We start from the raw sequence: 20,036 nt of genomic DNA on the forward strand, positions 1-20,036 counted from the left end.
TTTAATCAATGGGTTTCAAAACTTACATAACCGTGTTGAACACAATATATGCAACATTAAATTCCGGGTAATACGTGAAGTGTCTTCTGTTTGTGGGAACACCTCTCCCCGAGCAAGCCTGATATAGCACAGTCTGATTGAACATGCATCTCTAGGAAGCTTTGCCAAGATATTTTCAACATAGCACACTCCAAGAATATGTTTAAAACAGAGTCTGATCTTTTAAAATGGACTTGTATATAATTTTAGAGAGTACCTATTGGTTAAAATGAGGTATCTCTGTGCCGCAGTTCCGTGAGCACACACTTCAACTTCTGATCAAGGAAACTTATCCATACATCATAATAGAATTTCCCTTCATGAGAAACACTTTAATTCACGAGGTACGCATCTTGAAGGCATGTTCACAGTGTGAGCCCACAGTGGAAGGTCACTGCACGTGGACACACAGCACAGTAAACCACAGCCAGCGTAGTTACCAACCGTACAACTTCCTACAGTACATGCATCTAACCCAACACAAGCCAGGAAGCGCCGGAGCGGCAGGGCCCGGGGCCCTAGGGGTATGTGCATACGTGCAAGGACGGGTACGCCACCACGCTGGGGCGGCCTCTCTTTGCGTCCAGAAGCCTGTTCCTGGGCCAGCTCGGCTTCGTATCTGGAGCTAGCTCTTGGCTGGTGTCTGTGCTTCTCGTTGGAGAGCATGATACTCTGAATCCTGGCTTTTCTCTCTGTGCAAACAAATAGAAAAGTTGAGTTCAGTTTCTGTTGCAATTTATTTTTTTAATTTTTAATTTTTTAGCAAGAGAAACAGAGAGACAGAGAGAGGGACAGACAGGCAGGAAGGGAGAGAGATGAGAAGCATCAATTCTTCACTGCAGCACCTTAGTTGTTCATTGACTGCTTTCTCATATGAGCCTTGACTGGGGGGCTACAGCCACATGAGTGACCCCTTGTTCAAGCCAGCAACCTTGGGCTCCAAGCCAGCGACCTCTGGGCTCAAGCCAAGTGACCAGGGGTCATGTCTATGATCCCACGCTCAAGTCAGCGACCCTGCACTCAAGCTGGCAACCTTGGGGTTTCAAACTTGGGTCCTCGGCCCTGGCCAGTTAGCTCAGCGGTAGAGCGTTGGCCTGGCATGAGGGGGACCCGGGTTCGATTCCCAGCCAGGGCACATAGGAGAGGCGCCCATTTGCTTCTCCACCCCCCCCCCCTTCTTCCTCTCTGTCTCTCTCTTCCCCTTCCACAGCCCGGGCTCCTTTGGAGCGAGGATGGCCCGGGCGCTGGGGATGGCTCCTTGGCCTCTGCCCCAGGCGCTGGAGTGGCTCTGGTCGCGGGCAGAGCAGCGCCCCGGAGGGGCGGAGCATCGCCCTGGTGGGCAGAGCGTAGCCCCTGGTGGGCGTGCCGGTGGAGCGCATGCGGGAGTCTGTCTGGCTATCTCTCCCCGTTTCTAGCTTCAGAAAAAAAAGAAAGAAAAAAAACCCAAAAAAAAAACCTGGGTCCTCTGCGTCTCAGTCAAATGCTCTATTCACCGTGCTACTGCTGGGTCAGGCTTTTTTTTTTTTTTAATTTATTGATTGATTGGATGTATTTGGGGGGACACTAGAATCTATGTAAACACAATAAATTAATTAAAAAAGAAAAAAATTATTGATTGATTTTTGGAGAGAGAGGAAAAGAGGGAGAGAGAGAGAAACATTGATTTGTTCCTGTATGTGCCTGACCAGTGATTGAACCTGCAACCTTTGTATACCAGGACGATGCTCCAACCAGCCAAGCTATCTGGACAGGGCTATGTTGCAATTTTTTTTTTTTTTTTTTCATTTTTTCTGAAGCTGGAAACAGGGAGAGACAGTCAGACAGACTCCCGCATGCGCCCGACCGGGATCCACCCGGCACGCCCACCATGGGGCGACACTCTGCCCACCAGGGGGCGATGCTCTGCCCATCCTGGGCGTCGCCATGTTGCAACCAGAGCCACTCTAGCGCCTGAGGCAGAGGCCACAGAGCCATCCCCAGCGCCCGGGCCATCTTTGCTCCAATGGAGCCTTGGCTGCGGGAGGGGAAAGAGAGAGACAGAGAGGAAAGCGCGGTGGAGGGGTGGAGAAGCAAATGGGCGCTTCTCCTGTGTGCCCTGGCTGGGAATCGAACCCGGGTCCTCCGCACGCTAGGCCGACGCTCTACCGCTGAGCCAACCGGCCAGGGCTATGTTGCAATTTCTAAAGTTATAGCGCCTAACCAAGCGGTGGTGCAGTGGATAGAACATCAGCCTGGGAAGCTGAGGACCCAGGTTCAAAACCCCGAGGTCACCAGCTTGAGCGTGGGCTCACCAGCTTGAGTGTGCAGTTACTGGCTTGAGCATGGGATCATAGACACGACCCCATTGTCACTGGCTTGAGCCCAAGGTCGTTGGCTTGAGCAAGGGGTCGCTGGCTCAGCTGGATCCCCCCGCCCCCGTCAAGACATGTATGAGAATGCAATCAATGAACAACAAAGGTGCTGTAATGAAGAACTGATGCTTCTCATCTCTCTCCCTTCCTGTCTATCTGTCTCTGTCTGTCTGTCTCTCTTGCAAAATAAAATAAAATAAATAAAATAGTTATAGTAAGGATTGAGATTGGTTTTATAAGAAGTTAGTGAGGAGTAGTTGCTTTTCCCCCAAATACCAAAGTAGTTGTTACAGGGCAAAGGTGAATCAAGCCTTTGCCCTAGTCCCTCAGACTGCCAACGATCCATGGGCCAAACGTTAATTGCTCTGAGAAGTGCAGGGACTGCACTTTATAAGCCATGTGGGAGTTACATGCCCACATTTCTGTTGGAGAAACGGTATCCCAGGAACTTTAGGAAAACGCAGTAAAGATACAGGTCTGGATGGCACTTATCCAGTACCTGGGCTTTAACTGAATTCCTGGGTCCATGCAGCCTAACTAGCATGTTTCAGTGGTGGGACACGGTATCAGCCCCCACAGGCTGTTTGTAATAAATGCTGAATGAGGAAAAAGGACAAGTTTATCATTGATTAGCCTGTCAAGACAGAAACTCTCTTTGACTTTATTTTAACCTCTCTTTTCCTTACTCTTCAGTTTCTGTTACATCAGGTGTTTGGACATCTTGCCACCCTTCACAGAGGCTCAGTGCCTGAAGGAAGGGATCATGTCTTACTATCTTCCAAGGGCCCCGCAGCTAGTCGGTGCTCCATACGGATGTACTGGGTAAAGGGAAACACCCACCTGGCAATTCTCAAGCAACAGATTTGAGAAGACAGCAGGGACTTGACCTTAGGAGAACTGTGGGTTCTATTTCCAGCATACTGACGTAACCCAGTGGTTTTCAACTTCTCCCCAACCCGTGTGAGCAGCGCCCGCCCACAGAAGTACCCTGCCTTGTCTGAAATGACAGCTTACTTGCTATTTGTCCACCTCTTTCCCCTCCTTTTCAGGAAAGAATTTGCAATTGCCAATGAGCAAGAGCTATGTTAGAGAGACAAATATGAATTCATGCTAACTTACTCTCCTAGAAAAGCAAACCATTCATAGACCTCAGTGCTGATCAATGCCTGTGACACCTCACGAGGCATAGCTCGGGATGACGGCGCCCATGTGTGTTGTTAACATCTCTGAGGGCTGAGAACAGCTGCATTTATTAAATTATTTTTTAATTTATTTTAGAGAGACAGAGAATGGGGGGGGGAGAGGGAGAGACAGAGCGAGAGAATATTCATTTGTTGTTCCATTTATTTATGTACCATTGGTTGCTTCCTGACTGGGGATCGAACCTGCAACTTTGGTGTCTCAACTGAGCTAACTGGCCAGGGTGAGAACTGCTGCATTCTTCACTAGCACTGTTTATTGCCATGGAGTTACAGAACAACAGCTGCCTAACAAATGTTCCTTGAAATAAAACTGAGTTCTCCATGGCCAGCGTTGAGCTCCGGGTGGGTTCTGCGCCCCGGGGTGGTCAGGTGGTGTGTAGCCTCAGGGTGCACATTACCTTGAGAGCTTACAGGGCAGAACACAGCTGAGCAGGTGAAACTGCGGACTGCGGATGACCACCCCTCTAACCCACATAATACATTTCCAAACCAAGTAACGTACATCACTGCTATATATATATATATATAATATGTACATTAGGTGAAATACCTGCATTCTTGCTTTATTCTTCGTCAGAATCAAGGTGGTTGTTTTTGATGGTTCCATGGAGATGCCTTTGTCTCTTTCATTTAACTGTGACTAAAATAAATGAACACATTCTCATTAAAATTCCCATCCGGACAAGTGTGATTATGCAGAACACACATGACTTGAGTGTTTTTTATTCATGCATGTCGATTCCTTATGACACTCTAATCCCCTCAAAAAGCAGGAAACAAACAAATAATAAATCAAAGAAAAGAAGGAAATGAATGTTTACTGAGTGCCTGCCATATGCCAGGCACCTTGCCCACAGTTTCCCATCTAACTTTCTCAGCCAACCTTATGACAGAGCTATCATTACCCCAATATCTGAGCTGCAGAGACAGGCCCAGGGTGGTTAAGAAACTCATGGAAAATTACACAATGAGGGTGGCACTTGATCTCAAGACAGACTTTAAAGCTTGTGTTCTTGTCACTATTACACTAGAAACCAAGTGTCCCTCTGTACCGAGCAGAGGTGGCCGTGCCCTGTGAGGGCCCCTCAGTAGACTGCAGTGGGACCTCGTCCTATCACTGTTATTCACGGGGCAGCATTCCGCTTGAGGAGGCCAATTTTACACCCTACCCACTAAGAATTAGCTACTGTTGTACTAAAACCTATTTTTACATATAAGAGAATCAAGGATTTTTTTCTTTTTTTTTTAATTTTTATTTATTATTTTTTTTACAGGGACAGAGAGAGTCAGAGAGAGGGATAGATAGGGACAGACAGACAGGAACGGAGAGAGATGAGAAGCATCAATCACCAGTTTTTCGTTGGGACTCCTTAGTTGTTCATTGATTGCTTTCTCATATGTGCCTTGACCGCGGGCCTTCAGCAGACCGAGTAACCCCTTGCTCGAGCCAGCGACCTTGGGTCCAAGCTGGTGAGCTTTTTTTTTTTGGCTCAAGCCAGATGAGCCCGCGCTCAAGCTGGCAACTTCGGGGTCTTGAACCTGGGTCCCGCATCCCAGTCCAACGCTCTATTCACTGAGCCACCACCTGGTCAGGCGAGAATCAAGGATTTTATAGCCACAAAACTCTGGGGTACTAAAAGTTGGCTCAGTGCTTCTCCTGTGTGTTCCCTGAATCTGATGCTGCTCTGGTCGTCGTATACTGGTAAACTCTGCCGCCCAGACTCTGAGGTCCCTGAGGCAGGGACAGAGCTCTATTCACTGCTGCACTTCCAACGTCCACTAGAGGGCCTGACTACACAATACAATCAGCTGAACAAATGGATGGGTGGATGGCAGCGCCGCCCATTCTTATGTTCTGGTACAAAAATCACAAATCACCAAAATCTGATGTCAGACTTCAGTGGTGTCTAATCCAAACAGAGCCGGTCTCCCCGCCATTTTTTTTTTTTTTTTTTTTTTTTTTTTGTGGCAGAGACAGAGAGAGTCAGAGAGAGGGACAGACAGACAGGAAGGGAGAGAGGTGAGATATATCAATTCTTCGTTGCGGTTCCTTAGTTGTCCATTGATTTATTTCTTATATGTGCCTTGACGGGGGGGGGGGGCTAAAGCAGACTGAGTGACTCCTTGCTTGAGCCAGTGACCCTGGGCTCAAGCTGGTGAGCCTTGCTCAAACTGGATGAGCCCGCGCTCAAGCTGGCGACCTTGGGGTCTCGAACCCAGGTCCTCTGCATCCCAGTCCGACGCTCTATCCACTGCACCACCACCTGGTCAGGCCTCCCGCCAATTTTAATGTCCCTCTGCTTCCAGTGGCACTGACAGGTAAGGGAAACATAAAGGGCTATTGTGTTCTTCAACCTGTGGGAAAGACATGCTAATTAGAAAAATCAGAGAATCTGTATGACAGAAGGTCATGGATGGAACAAAATATAGAGCCCAGAAATAAATTTATGCGCATGTGGTCACTTAATTGTCAACAAAGCAGCCAAGAATATACAATGGAGAAAAGATCGTTTCTTCAAAAAATGGTGTTGGAAAAACTAGATATCCACATGCCAAAGAATGAAACCGGCCCCTATCTTACACCATAAACAAAAGTCAACTCAAAACGAATTAAAAACCTAAATTTAAGACCTGAAACCATAAAACTCCTAGAAGAAAACATAGGAGGTAAGCTCCTTGACATAGGTCTTAGCAGTGATTTTTTGAATTTGACACCACAAGCCAGGGCAACAAAAGAAAAAAAATAAACTGATGGGACTACATTGTACTGAAAAGCTTCTGCACAGCAAAGAAAATCATCAAGGAAATGAAAGGGCAACCTACTGAATGGGAGGAACTATTTGCGAACAATATGGTAGTTAGCCATAACAAAGAAAGTTCTGCCATTCGTGACAGCACGGATGAACCTGGAGGGCGTTAGGCTAAGTGAAACAAGCCAGACAGAGGAAGATAAATATCGCATGGTATCACTTACATGTGGAACCAAAAAAAAGTCTAACTCATAGAAACAGAGTGTAGAATGGTGGCTGCCAAGGGCTGTGAGGTGGGGCAAATGGGGGGAAGATGGCGGAAGGGCACAAACTGTCACTTTGTGTAACAGTTAGGTCTGGGGATCTAACGCACAACACGGTGGCTATGGTTAACAACACTGCGTTGTGGAACTGAAGTTTGCTAAGAGTACAACTGCGCGTGTTCTCACACAAAGAAAAGAAACGGTAAGTAGGCGGGGCGATGGCTGTGTCAATGACGTCAGTGGTGGGAACCCTTCCACAATGTGCGCACCTATCAAATCATCACTTGTACGCTTTAAATACATTACAAAAACAGTTTTAATACATTTTCCATGAGTGAGTTAAAAAGAGTCAAGCAAACATATTACCTCATTTCTCCTTGGCTTTTTATTTCCTGTTGTTGAAGAACTGGTATTCTCTGAATGTTTGGAAAAGGTAGGCTGCTTTTGCAGTGGAGAAGCAAACCCTGGCCCTTCCTAGAAGAATTGAGTGCAAAGAGAATGCTTTGCAATTGATCCATTGCAATTAATCTACTCACAATTGACCCGCTTGCCCCAGCAGCAAAACCGCCACCTCCGCACGCTCTGTCAGCTTCAGAGGGCAGAGGGCGTCTGCGGCCACCCCACCCTGAACGCGCCCCATCTCCCCTGATCTCGGAAGCTAAGCAGGGTCGACCCGGTCAGTACTTGGATGGGAGAAGCAGAGGGTACGCGGTGGGCACTGCAGCTCGGACAGTAACTGCGAAGGAGTTCCCTGGGCGTCTTCAGCCTGGCCCAGGCCTGACCCCTCAGCACCTGGCCGCAGCCCTGGACTAGCTCCAGCTACTGCTTTCCCAGCCCGTCCACCTCCTCCCTCTGGAAGTCCAGACGTGGTCAGAACCCAGATGTGCGATCCCAGAGCGCAGCAGAGGTGGGGTGGGCCCAGGCTGAAAGTTGCTCAAAATGGTCCAGGGGGCCATGAAAGAGTGCTGAACTCAAGAGAGAAAGCATCCCTTCCCATTCCCCATTCCCTTCCTGCTTTAAAGAAAACCTAAACCGGCCCTGGCCAGTTGGCTCAGCGGTAGAGCGTCGGCCTGGCGTGCAGGGGACCCGGGTTCGATTCCTGGCCAGGGCACACAGGAGAAGCGCCCATCTGCTTCTCCACTCCTCCCCCCCTCCTTCCTCTCTGTCTCTCTCTTCCCCTCCCGCAGCGAGGCTCCATTGGAGCAAGGATGGCCCGGGCGCTGGGGATGGCTCTTTGGCCTCTGCCCCAGGCGCTAGAGTGGCTCTGGTCACGGCAGAGCGACGCCCCGGAGGGGCAGAGCATTGCCCCCTGGTGGGCAGAGCGTGACCCCTGGTGGGCGTGCCAGGTGGATCCCGGTCAGGCGCATGCGGGAGTCTGTCTGACTGTCTCTCCCCATTTCCAGCTTCAGAAAAATACAGAAAGAAAAAAAAAAAGAAAAGAAAACCTAAACCCCTGTCCTGCTGCCCATGGCATACTCTAACCAAATGGCACAGGTGGGCAGTGGAGCTTTCTTACGAGCGCATCTTCTGTTGACTTTAACTCCTGTATCGAATTATGTTTCTGGTACTGTTCGTTTAGCTGTTTCCTCGTATGAAGTGGCTTCTTTCTCTTCTTCTTATACACCTTCTTCTTCTGACTCAACTATTCCAGAGAGGACAGAGGGGCTAGTCACTGAGGATAGCAGAGGACGCTCTCCACACAACATTCAAGATACAATGGTCAACCCCGTACGCAGCCCTCAGTGTTAAATTGGTTAAAGACAACCATGTGGTCAAAGAAGTTCCCCCCAATATTTCCAGTACCCAACTGGCACTGTCCACAGTTATTACGATATTATTGACTATATTCCCTATGCTGTACGTTACACCCCCTGACTGTTTCGTAACTACCAGTCTGGCCCTCTCACCCCTTTCACCTTTTCCACCCAGCCCTCTAACTCCCTCCCCTCTGGCAACCAAGTAGGGGTCACTTTTAACAACCTCTATCTCTTCACTTGTAATTAAACTTTTTTTTTTCACTTTTAGTTAACTTCAGAATAAATATGGAGTCCTCGCACTTCCCCCCTCCCTAGATTTTTAAAATAAAAGCAATAAAGGACGAAGTGAAAGACTCCCTAACCAGGTAGGATGCTATTGCTGTGTTTTTGCAGATCTTAGGTTAGCTGGAAAATTCCACAAACAACCCAGTAGCGCTATGCTTTTTTAAGGCTGCTCCTTCCTGGGCATAAGAGCCTGGGTAATCTCACCTCGTCCGCTATGTTCAGGAGGTGGACTGGGAGGCCGTCTGAGAGGGAACTGTCAGAACCACTGGTGCTGTTTCCAAAAGGAGAGCAGAAGGGAGAGGCCGGGTGTTAACGTCGAGGCCTCCATGTGCCCGCCCAGCCACACGGGGCTGGGACACCTGGTCCACCATCTGCCTGCGCTGTTTCAATCCATTCACTCTGAAAGCCGACTGCACGCCAGGTGGTGCATCCCGCACGGGAAACAGAGATGATCACGGCAGAGTCCCTGCCCCGAGGAGCGTGCAATTCATGTGACAAAAATATACCCGCCAGCCAGAGGGGCAGAGCTGCCCCTGGCATGACGGTGAGGCCACAGGGGTCTCCGCGTGCGGCCCTGGGGAATACCAGGGGCTGGGGTTTGCTGGAAAGCAGGTCTGTCTGGCCAGCACCACTTCAGAGAGCAAAGATCCTACCAGGTACTCTTTAAAAATGTGTTCAGTATATAAATGAATATATTGAATACAAAGAATCTACAGGTCAGAGACTAGAAATATTACTTACATCACCCCTTCAAAAGTCTTGGATGCCTGTCTAGACTGCCCGAAAGCCTCCCCCCAGGACAGTCCCTGCCCCCTCTCTCCAAGGGCGCGGATGAAGGAGGCCTCAGACAATCGACCCTTTCTTCCTTCATCGTGTGTCACATCCCATTTTCCCCTTCCCGGGGGTGTGGTTGGCTACCTGAGAGCGGTGCTCTGTGGCACGGTCTCCATCTACAAGCAGTGTCTTAGGCACAAAGCTCAAGTCTGGGAAAAGACAGCATTTCAAGCCACTCTTTGCTCAGCCCTTTTATTCGTCCCTGCTTCCCGCTCCGCCTCCCGGCCTCCCGCAGGTCCACAATGAGGAGCCCGCAGGACTGCGGAAAGAAAGCCCTATCTCTGAGCTCTACCTCCCACTTCCCTGTTCTCACCATGTTTTTCCAGGCCGAGGAGCAGCCTTTGAGGCCACTGGATAATGGTTTCTGATGTCCCTTTCACAGATGACAGAAAACTTTAACAAACGGGACAGAAGCATTAGATGCAGTACGCCCCAGAGATGCTGAAGGCCTGTCCGTGCACACAGACAGAGCAGACTCCCGCTGGGCCTGGACACCCAGTCTGCTGGCCGGTGTAGGGAGGGAGTGGGATGGTGGCGTCCCCGGGGGTCCTGAGGGCCGGCCTCCGGATGCAGAGGCTGGCTGGCAAACTGGCTCCAATAATTCCCAACCCAATGTGTCAGAGCATCCCTGTGGAACCAGCTAGAACGCAGACCGGCTGTTTCTGAGTTGGCTCCCCCTGGGCTCTCTGTATGAGTTGATATGCAAGGGACATTTTATATTGCTTTATTTATTTTTGGTGACAGAGACAGAGAAAGTGACAAATAGAGACAGACAGACAGGAAAGGAGAGAGATGAGAAGCATCAATTCTTCGTTGCGGCTCCTTAGTCTCCTTAGTTATTCATTGATTGCTTTCTGATATGTGCCTTGACTGGGGGCTACAGCAGAGCAAGTGACCCCTTGCTCAAACCAGCGACCTTGGGCTGCAAGCCAGCGACCTTTGGGCTCAAGCCAGTGACCCCGCACTCAAGCCGGTGAGCCTACGCTCAAGATGGCAACTTCGGGGTTTTGAACTTGGGCCCTTGATGCTCTATTTACTGTGCCACCGCCTGGTCGGGCAAGGGACATTTTATTTTTGAGGGTCCAAGTGAAGAGGGGTTGGAGCACTGGTCCCGGGGAGTTAGGCAAAGGATTCTGGGAAAGTGGAAGAGGAGCCATGGTGAATGGGGCACTCTATCTAGCCTGATGGGCTGGTGCAAGGTCCTTAAGGAGACATCTGGGAGACTACGCCGACATAGCTGCTTCAGGGCCCAGATGTCAGTGTGCCACGCAGGGTATGTGGCAGAGCCATCCGCTTCCCACTGTCCACCGCAGGCTACAGAGCAGCTCGGGCAGGAGACCCCATGCCCAGCCCAGAAGCCTCCCGACTGAGGGCAAGTCGGTGTCCTTGCATAAACGTGAGACACCTGCCCACCCGGGGGCTTCCGAAAACTGTTGTGAAGACTACAAGGATGGGGTGGAGGGCCTGCATACTAAATTAGTTCAGCAAGTATTTATTGCTCTCCCTATGTGCCAGGCACTGTTGAAGATGCATAGATATAGCGGTGAACAAAATAAAGATTTCTGATCGTATGGAACCTACATCCTAGTAGGGGAAGAAAGATAATAAATAACAGACGCAATCAAGTTGTAAACGGTACAGAATGACAGAGGTGACGAAATAGGATGGAAAAAGTCCGAGCACCTAAGGGGGGACAGGGAATGGCAGGGGGAGTGTAGGTAGGGGAGGAAGCTGCAGTATTAGAGTGGTGGCCACATTGGAAAAGTTTTCATTGCAACAAAGACGAGAAGGAAGTGAAGGAGTTAGCCATGTGGACCTCTGGGGAAAGAGTATTCTGGGCAGCTAGAACTGCCGGTGCAAAGGCCCTGAGGCAGAAGAGGGCCCCGTACATCTGAAGAAGAGCGAGGAGGCCAGTGTGGCTGCAGTTCTGTAGGAGAGGGTGAGTGCAGAGGTCACGGAGGTACCAGTGGCCAGATCCAAAAGCCTTGTAGGCCATTTATTGGAGGGTCCTTGACTTTCTGTCTGAGTGAACTGAAGGAACCATTAAGGTGTTTTAAACAGAGGAATGACATGATGTGGTTTACATTTTAAAAATAATCACTCTCCTGGTTTTCTTTTGGTTAGGTGTGCCCCTTCTTGGTCTCATTTGTGGCTCTTTCCTGTCGCTTTGACCTTTAAAGCTGTGGTACCAGGTCAGACTTGGACCTCTTCTTCACTCTGTCTGTACTTACTCTGCTGGAATCTCATCCAGTCTATCAAATAAATTCCAGATTTATACAGCCCATTGCCTCATCAATATCTCCATTTAGATGTCTAACAAACACCTCAAACGGAACAGGCCCAACAGTACCCTGGCCCTACCCTTCTCCTCCCTCCTGATTTGCCCATCTCCGTTAAAGGCTATGCCATCTAGCCAAACATGGAGTCATTTTCTCTTTCTCGCGTGCCCCACATCCAATCCGTAAGAAAATCCTATTGTTTGAAAAGTCTAAATATATCTTGTATCCAACCAGCTCACACGCCACCAAGCACTACTCCTCTGGCCTAACTACCATCACCTTTCACGTGTATCATTACAAGAGCCTCCTAAAGGTCATCCCTGCTTAAACAGTTTCTCTTTACAATCTATTTCCCACCTAACAGCCAGAGTATTCCTGCTGAAACTAAAACCTAGTCAGACCATGATGCTTCTCTACTTAAAAATCTGCCAAAGATTTCCCATCCCCCTTGGAATAGAACACAAAGGCTTTTACAGTAGCCTACAAGGCCCCGCCCCGACTGCCCGCCCACTTCCCCAGTCCTTTCTAGTGCCCAGGAAAAAGGGTATTGAGGAACAGGCACTCGATACATAGTTGTCAAAGGAATGAAGTGTACTTAAGTGTGCCATGACTTACTCAATATTTTGCATGTGAGATTCAAAAGCTACAACACAACAGAGCAAACACAACAATTAAAACATGAATAAAACTTCTCTGGTTTTTCTTTGTAATGAAGTTCGTTACCTGGATTCAATGTCAGACAGAGAGATGTCATTCCAACTTCCTTCTAAATCCATATCTTGTCCAAGTTCATTGAATTTCTTATGGATTTCCTGTTGTAAGAGCTCTTTAAGCTCTGCTAGACATTGCATGAACTGTGGAAATAAAAGAACTATTTATTTATTCATCAAATACTAAGTATAAGCTAAAAGGCACTTTATTGCTAGGGACAGAGATGAGTAAGCTGTAATGTCTGCTACTGAGGCCACGCTAACAGATAAACTGAGCTGTGGGAACACAGAGCGGTGTTGTTAGGCCAGAACACCAATGTGCACGGCTGTAACCACTTTCCCCTGGCTATAGCCAATAAAAGACTTCTTAGCCCTGGCTGGTTGGCTCAGCGGTAGAGCGTCGGCCTAGCGTGCGGAGGACCCGGGTTCGATTCCCGGCCAGGGCACACAGGAGAAGCGCCCATTTGCTTCTCCACCCCTCCGCCGCGCCTTCCTCTCTGTCTCTCTCTTCCCCTCCCGCAGCCAAGGCTCCATTGGAGCAAAGATGGCCCGGGCGCTGGGGATGGCTCTGTGGCCTCTGCCCCAGGCGCTAGAGTGGCTCTGGTCGCAACATGGCGACGCCCAGGATGGGCAGAGCATCGCCCCCTGGTGGGCAGAGCATCGCCCCTGGTGGGCGTGCCGGGTGGATCCCGGTCGGGCGCATGCGGGAGTCTGTCTGACTGTCTCTCCCTGTTTCCAGCTTCAGAAAAATGAAAAAAAAAAAAAAAAAAAAAAAAAGACTTCTTAAATAATGCAAAGATTTGCCTGACCAGGTGGTGGCGCAGTGTATAGAGCATCGGACTGGGATGCAGAGGACCCAGGTTCGAGACCCTGTGGTCGCCAGCTTGAGTGCGGGCTCATCTGGTTTGAGCAAAAGCCCACCAGCTTGAACCCAAGGTCGCTGGCTCCAGCAAGGGGTTACTCAGTCTGCTGAAGGCCCGCGGTCAAGGCACATATGAGAAAGCAATCAATGAACAACTAAGGTGTTGCAACACGCAATGAAAAATTAATGATTGATGCTTCTCATCTCTCTCCGTTCCTGTCTGTCTGTCCCTGTCTATCCCTCTCTCTGACTCACTCTCTGTCTCTGTAAAAAAAAAAAAAAAAAATAATAATAATGCAAAGATCTGATTTATTTATTTATTTTTTAATGGTACAGGAGGAAAAGTTAGAATGTAGTTGTTCAGATTTTGGCCTAAGGCAAATACAATTTAATATTTTTTATTAAACAGCTGCATTCAGAGTGGTGCATATCACATGTTTCCAGGGCTGTCATTTCAGAGGGGGTCTGACAGGTGAGTCAGACACCATGAGTACAGACTCCTTTTTAAGAAGGTGAGCGATGAAGGGAAACGGAAGTAACCTGCAGAAGAAACAAGGCCCAGGGAAACCTCTGTGATCCAGGATGGAGGCAGCGTGAGAACACTTGCAGTGGAGAGGAAGAAGAGGAAAGAAAAAACGGAGGACACAGAAGAGAGGGGAAGTTCCTAGCAAGCTGAGACCTCAGGGAGGCTGCAGGGGAAGTTAGCCAGCGCAGGCACGAAGGGCAGGGTTAGTCCTGGAGAAGGGACAGGACAGCGGATTTTCAGAAAGCAGAGAATGGGGAGGAGGAACGGGCAAGGCTGGGAAGTGAGGGAGAGCTGTGCGTGGAAGCGAGGAACAGCTGTGCCCGGAAGTGAGGGAGAGCTGTGCCCAGAAGGGGAAGCAAGGGAGAGCTGTGCCAGGAAGGGGAAGCGAGGGAGAGCTGTGCCAGGAAGCGAGGGACAGCTGTACCCAGAAGGGGAAGCGAGGGAGAGCTGTGCCCGGAAGGGGAAGCGAGGGAGAGCTGTGCCAGGAAGTGAGGGAGAGCTGTGCCCGGAAGGGGAAGCTAGGGAGAGCTGTGCCCGGAAGGGGAAGCGAGGGAGAGCTGTGCCAGGAAGGGGAAGCGAGGGAGAGCTGTGCCAGGAAGCGAGGGACAGCTGTGCCCGGAAGGGGAAGCGAGGGAGAGCTGTGCCCGGAAGGGGAAGCGAGGGAGAGCTGTGCCCGGAAGGGGAAGCGAGGGAGAGCTGTGCCCGGAAGTGAGGGACAGCTGTGCCCAGAAGGGGAAGCTAGGGAGAGCTGTGCCCGGAAGGGGAAGCGAGGGAGAGCTGTGCCCGGAAGGGGAAGTGAGGGAGAGCTGTGCCAGGAAGTGAGGGACAGCTGTGCCCAGAAGGGGAAGCGAGGGAGAGCTGTGCCAGGAAGTGAGGGACAGCTGTGCCCAGAAGGGGAAGCTAGGGAGAGCTGTACCCAGAAGGGGAAGTGAGGGAGAGCTGTGCCCGGAAGTGAGGGAGAGCTGTGCCCGGAAGTGAGGGACAGCTGTGCCAGGAAGCGAGGGACAGCTGTGCCCAGAAGGGGAAGTGAGGGAGAGCTGTGCCTGGAAGTGAGGGAGAGCTGTGCAGAAGGGGGCCAGTGTGGAGTGAGGGCTTGCCATTGGCTGGGTGGCAGCCTGGGAACTTTCATATGTTCTCTGATTGTAAAAACTTTTGAAAACTATTAAGAGGAAAAAAAGATCACTTGAAATCCCATGTGGAACTGATCACAGTAGCAGCATCACCACATTTCTTTTTTATTTCTTTTTTTACTTTTTTTGTGACAGACACAGGGACAGACAGACAGAAAGGGAGAGAGATGAGAAGCATCAACTCATAGTTGTGGCACCTTAGTTGTTCATTGATTGCTTTCTCATATGTGCCTTGATCAGGGGTTACAGCAGACTGAGTGACCCCTTGCTCGAGCCAGAGACCTTGGGTCCAAGCTGGTGAGCTTTTGCTCAAACCAGATGAGCCCGCTCTCAAGCTGATGACCTCGGGGTTTCGAACCTGGGTCCTCGGCATCCCAGTCCGACGCTCTATCCACTGCGCCACCGCCTGGTCAGGCACTACATTTCTTAAAACCCCAGTTTTACCTTGGTTCGGTCGGGATCACAGAAATCCAGGAGGGTGTCACAGACGTGGTAACCTAGGGACTTGAGATCCTCAGTGGTAAAATGAGTGTCTCTTTTATTACCTGAAAAAAAATCCATAAATGTGAGCAAGTATAAATCTAATTTATGAATATCTCACTAAAACATCATCTGATTCTAGAATATTATGCCTGTGGACAGGGTTTCTCTCCGAGTTATAGTTTGGTTCAGAAGAATCTTCAACAATGAAAACATTTACAATCATGTTGGCTATAATTACAAAGTTATAATTGCTACACTTGATCTTAGGCAAAAGGCCAAGAAGCGATATATACTTACAATGATAAAGTTTGACGTTGTGGTGGGTTCTATGCCCAACGCTTTAAATGCACTACCTCATCAAGTAGTACCTATAATGCTGGTAGTCTTATCGACAATGAAAGAAAAATGAGGTTCAAAGAGTTAAGTAAAGTTACCCAGGATCACACAACTTACAAATGGAGCTGAAAACCAAACTCAGATCTGCCTGATGCCAGGTCCGTAGCAACCACTATGCTGTATCGCCCCATCATATACAATATATTTCACACTCATATCTGGGTTACTCAAATTTGGTGTAAGGCAGACAAGAAAATCCTCTGAGTCAAAGGGCCTTCGTCTCCCCAGTGCCTTGTGTGGCTCCCCTCTCCATGCTGGCCCCCCGACCTACAAAAGCGAGCTCACCCAAGGTGGACCCGCCAAAGGTGGACTCCATGGTGTAGCTGTTCAGAATTCCCATCCGCCACATCACGACTCGTCCTGTTCCTTCTTTGCACTTTTGGACCTTAAAATTACAACTATGAAAAGAGAACTAAAGAGAAATCCAAAGCCTCTGTTAATCAGAAACTGGCAAATGGAAGGTATCCAAGATTCATTCATACGATACAAGAATGGTTCCCTTGCGGTCATTTCCTAAAACATGTTCCATAAAATACAAAATCTAAAGGGTTTTAATAGGTATTACAAAGGAAAACATGAGCTCTGTGGTCATGTTCATCAGGGAGATAAACAGTTAAAAGTAAGCAGGCTTCCTCTGTGGCGCCTCTCAGAGTATTTAATATGTTATTGTGGACTGTGATCCTCCATGATCCTCCATGACCCTATCTGATTCTCTATGGAGACCACTGTCCTCCAAAGAAGAGGGAGTCTATTGTTCTTCACTGCCCAGGAAGCCTTCCTCCCCTTCCCCACCTTCCCCAGGGACAATCTGCAGGCCCGGGGTTCCCCGAATGCCTGGTTGGGAATGCTGGCCTACTTGGGCATTCAAGGCAGTAGCCAACCGTTCCAGGATTTATTTCTACCCGTCCCCAATTTGAACTCCTGGATCTAGTTGGGCTGGTCCTCTGTATGCAATGTGTGCGTGCTCGGCACTGCAGTCTCTGTCTGGAACTCTCTCGCTCCCCATGCCAACGTTCTCAGCTCGGAGTTCAGGGTCCTCCCTGGTCTTTCATGACCACCCCACCCCCTCTCCTCTCCTGGAGTGCACTTGGCACCTATCCCAGCCTATCCTGCGAAAATGCTTTACATTGGGACATAGCTCACTTCCCAGTGGTTTCTAACGTAAGTTCTACGGAATCCAGGCGTTCCACTGAGGGGCCCCGGGGCCTTCCTGACCAAGGACTGACGAAGGAGGCAGAACGGGCAGGGTCTCAAGCTTGCTGCCCCTCTTCAGTAATGTCACTTTGCTTTTAATTGTTTTTAGATACGGGGTTCTGGAAGGGATTTCACTTTAAGAAAGAGATTCCCGGTTGCCCTGGCTAGATGGCTCGGTTGGTTAGAGCACTGTCCCAAAGCAGCAGAAGTTTGATCCCCCAATAAATAAAAAGACAAACCCTACACACAGTCTCCCCCCAAAAAAGAAAAAAAAAGGAAAGTAGATGTCCCAGATCACTCCCCAGAGTGGAACCCGGGGCAGCTTCCACAACCCGAATTAGTCTGGCAGAGTCATCACAGGCATGCCTCGCTTTCAAACAAACAAAAAATAAATAATTTTTTTTTAATCAACAAAACAAAAACTAGTTACTGATCACTTTTCTGACAATACATAGTTATTCAAAATTATCTAGTATTGAGAGGGGGGAAGGGACCATACCCTTGGGGTGTCCTCGGTTCGATCCCTGGTCAGGGCACATACAGGAGCAGCTCAGTGTTCCTGTCTCTCTCTCTCTCTGCTCCCTACCTTCCTCTCTCGTTAAAATCAATAAATAGGCTCTGGCTGGTTGGCTCAGTGGTAGAGCGTCGGCCTGGCGTGCAGAAGTCCCGGGTTCGATTCCCGGCCAGGGCACACAGGAGAAGCGCCCATCTGCTTCTCCACCCCTCCCCCTCTCCTTCCTCTCTGTCTCTCTCTTCCCCTTCCACAGCCAAGGCTCCATTGGAGCAAAGATGGCCCAGGCGCTGGGGATGGCTCCTTGGCCTCTGCCCCAGGCGCTAGAGTGGCACTGGTCGCAACAGAGCGCCGCCCCGGAGGGGCAGAGCATTGCCCCCTGGTGGGCGTGCTGGGTGGATCCCGGTCGGGCGCATGCGGGAGTCTGTCTGACTATCTCTCCCTGTTTCCAGCTTCAGAAAAATACAAAAAAAAAAAAAAAAAGATACAAAATAGGTCTTAAATATCTTTATGTGAGAAAATTCGTATTCTCATTTAAATGCTTTCCTAAATCCAACCTAATTTCTTCTTTCTAATTATAGTTACATTTTGTGGATGTAATTATGATGCTGAAAACCAACTTCTAACCCGATGCTGATACTCCACTTACACCTGTCATGGAGCTATTACTTTGCCAACTATTTAGAACTCTTGCTGTTTTCATGAGCCCTTTAATATCTTAGTTATTTGTGATCTTGTATTACATAAACCTCTCTGTGGAGGCTCAGGTAACATTAGCCAACTGTTTGTCCTTCAATCCCTGCTTCTACTGCAAACCACAGGATTGAAGGTGATAGATAGCTCTACTCCTGGGAGTTTAAACTTGTGGCCAGGCAAGGCAGCCGGGACAATTTTTTTAAAAAAATCACCCTTATTGAGCCATAATTCCCATATCATAAAATCCACGCATTTAAAGTACACAATTCAATGGTTTAAGTATATTCCCAGAGTTGTAATGATGGTTTAGAACAATCATACAATCCCAGAAGAACCCCAGCGCCCGCTAGCTGCGGTGCCCTGCACCACCTGGCCCCGGGCCGCGGCAATCACTACACTACTTTCTGTCGCTGTAGCAGTTCACAGAATGGAATCATGCAATGTGTGGCCTTCTGTGTCTTTTCTCTCACTTGGCATCGTGTTTGCAAGGTTCCTCCGCGTCCTAGCCTATCCGTAGTTAATGCCGTACAACATTCTACTGTGTGGATATGCTGCCTTTCGTTTATCTGTTCAACAGTTGATGGAATAATTCTTAACACCGTACTTTTCTAAACTCCTGAAGTCCATGTTGCTGAGATTTACCCCAGATAATAAAGAGAGCTACAAAGTGGCAAGTCAAACATGACATATAGGAAGCGGTGCTCCCTTCTCCCTTTAGTCAATCGACAGAAAATTACCTTACGTGCTTACCTTTTCTGGTGCGTTTTTGCTTAACATTAAAGGAAAGACTCGCTCATGAAGCCAGTACTTGCGGTTGTTGTTATTACAGCCATACAGGAAGATATTATTCTTACGGCTGTGGCCGTGGAAATCACAATACAAGAGAACCTCCCTTTCTTCAAGAAGTCTATTGAGGGAGCAAACAAAGAACTCAGTGGACATCTAAATGCATGGGAATAATCGAGGATATTTTGGGAGTCTCTTCTTTAAAAATGTCTGTTGAGTCTGACCAGGCAGTGGTGCAGTGGATAAAGCATCAGACTGGGATGCAGAGGACCCAGGTTCGAGACCCTGAGGTCAGCTTGAGCACGGGCTCATCTGATTTGAGCAAAAGCTCACCAGCTTAGACCCAAGGTCGCTGGCTCGAGCAAGGGGTTACTCAGTCTGCTGAAGGCCCACGGTCAAGGCACATATGAGAAAGCAATCAATGAACAACTAAGGTATCACAATGAAAAACTGATGATTGATGCTTCTCATCTTTCTCTGTTCTTGTCTATCTGTCCCTGTCTATCCCTCTCTCTGACTCTCTCTCTGTCCCTGTAAAAAAAAAAAGAGAATGTTGATACCTTCTTGTCTAAGAAAATTTCAACCCCTAATGGCCTTCAGAAAACCCTATCTCCATCCTCAGTCGCTGCTGTAAACATGTCACCAGCACTCCTTGCTCCTGCCAGTCCGAGGGACTTGCTGGGAAAGTCCTGATGTGGAAAGGGGTGGTGTTTAGGCCTTGTGTAGGTGGAGAGGGAAGTGGACAAATCTTTTGAAAGAAAGCCCACCCTGCCTGACCAGGCAGTGGCTCAGTGAATAGAGCATCGGACTGGGATGCAAAGGACCCAGGTTTGAAACCTCACAGGTCATAGACATGACCCCATGGTTGCTGGCCTGAGCCAAAAGGTCAATCAATGCATTGAAGCCCACAGCCTCTGGCTTGAGACCAAGGTCGCTGGCTTGAGCAAGGGGTCACTCAGTCTGCTGTAGCCCCCCAGTCAAG

General features: G+C 49.1%; 1 protein-coding gene across 5 annotated transcripts in view; it reads right to left on the reverse strand.

Annotated features, from left to right (window-relative positions):
• AGBL2 (AGBL carboxypeptidase 2) overlaps positions 1–20,036 on the reverse strand; it is a 45,060-nt gene continuing 25,024 nt past the window's right edge. For all 5 annotated transcript variants that reach the window (XM_066251521.1, XM_066251524.1, XM_066251522.1 and 2 more), the window contains 9 exons: positions 19,019–19,175; positions 16,153–16,279; positions 15,433–15,533; positions 12,484–12,614; positions 8,852–8,918; positions 8,122–8,247; positions 6,972–7,079; positions 4,143–4,232; positions 1–731 (listed from right to left, as the gene is read on the reverse strand). In XM_066251521.1, the coding sequence (XP_066107618.1) occupies positions 558–731; positions 4,143–4,232; positions 6,972–7,079; positions 8,122–8,247; positions 8,852–8,918; positions 12,484–12,614; positions 15,433–15,533; positions 16,153–16,279; positions 19,019–19,175 (1,081 nt within the window). In that variant the 3' untranslated portion in view covers positions 1–557. The remainder of the gene's footprint in view (positions 732–4,142; positions 4,233–6,971; positions 7,080–8,121; positions 8,248–8,851; positions 8,919–12,483; positions 12,615–15,432; positions 15,534–16,152; positions 16,280–19,018; positions 19,176–20,036) is intronic.

This window comes from Saccopteryx bilineata, chromosome 1, assembly GCF_036850765.1.
Source record: "Saccopteryx bilineata isolate mSacBil1 chromosome 1, mSacBil1_pri_phased_curated, whole genome shotgun sequence".
Classification (NCBI taxonomy): domain Eukaryota; kingdom Metazoa; phylum Chordata; class Mammalia; order Chiroptera; family Emballonuridae; genus Saccopteryx; species Saccopteryx bilineata.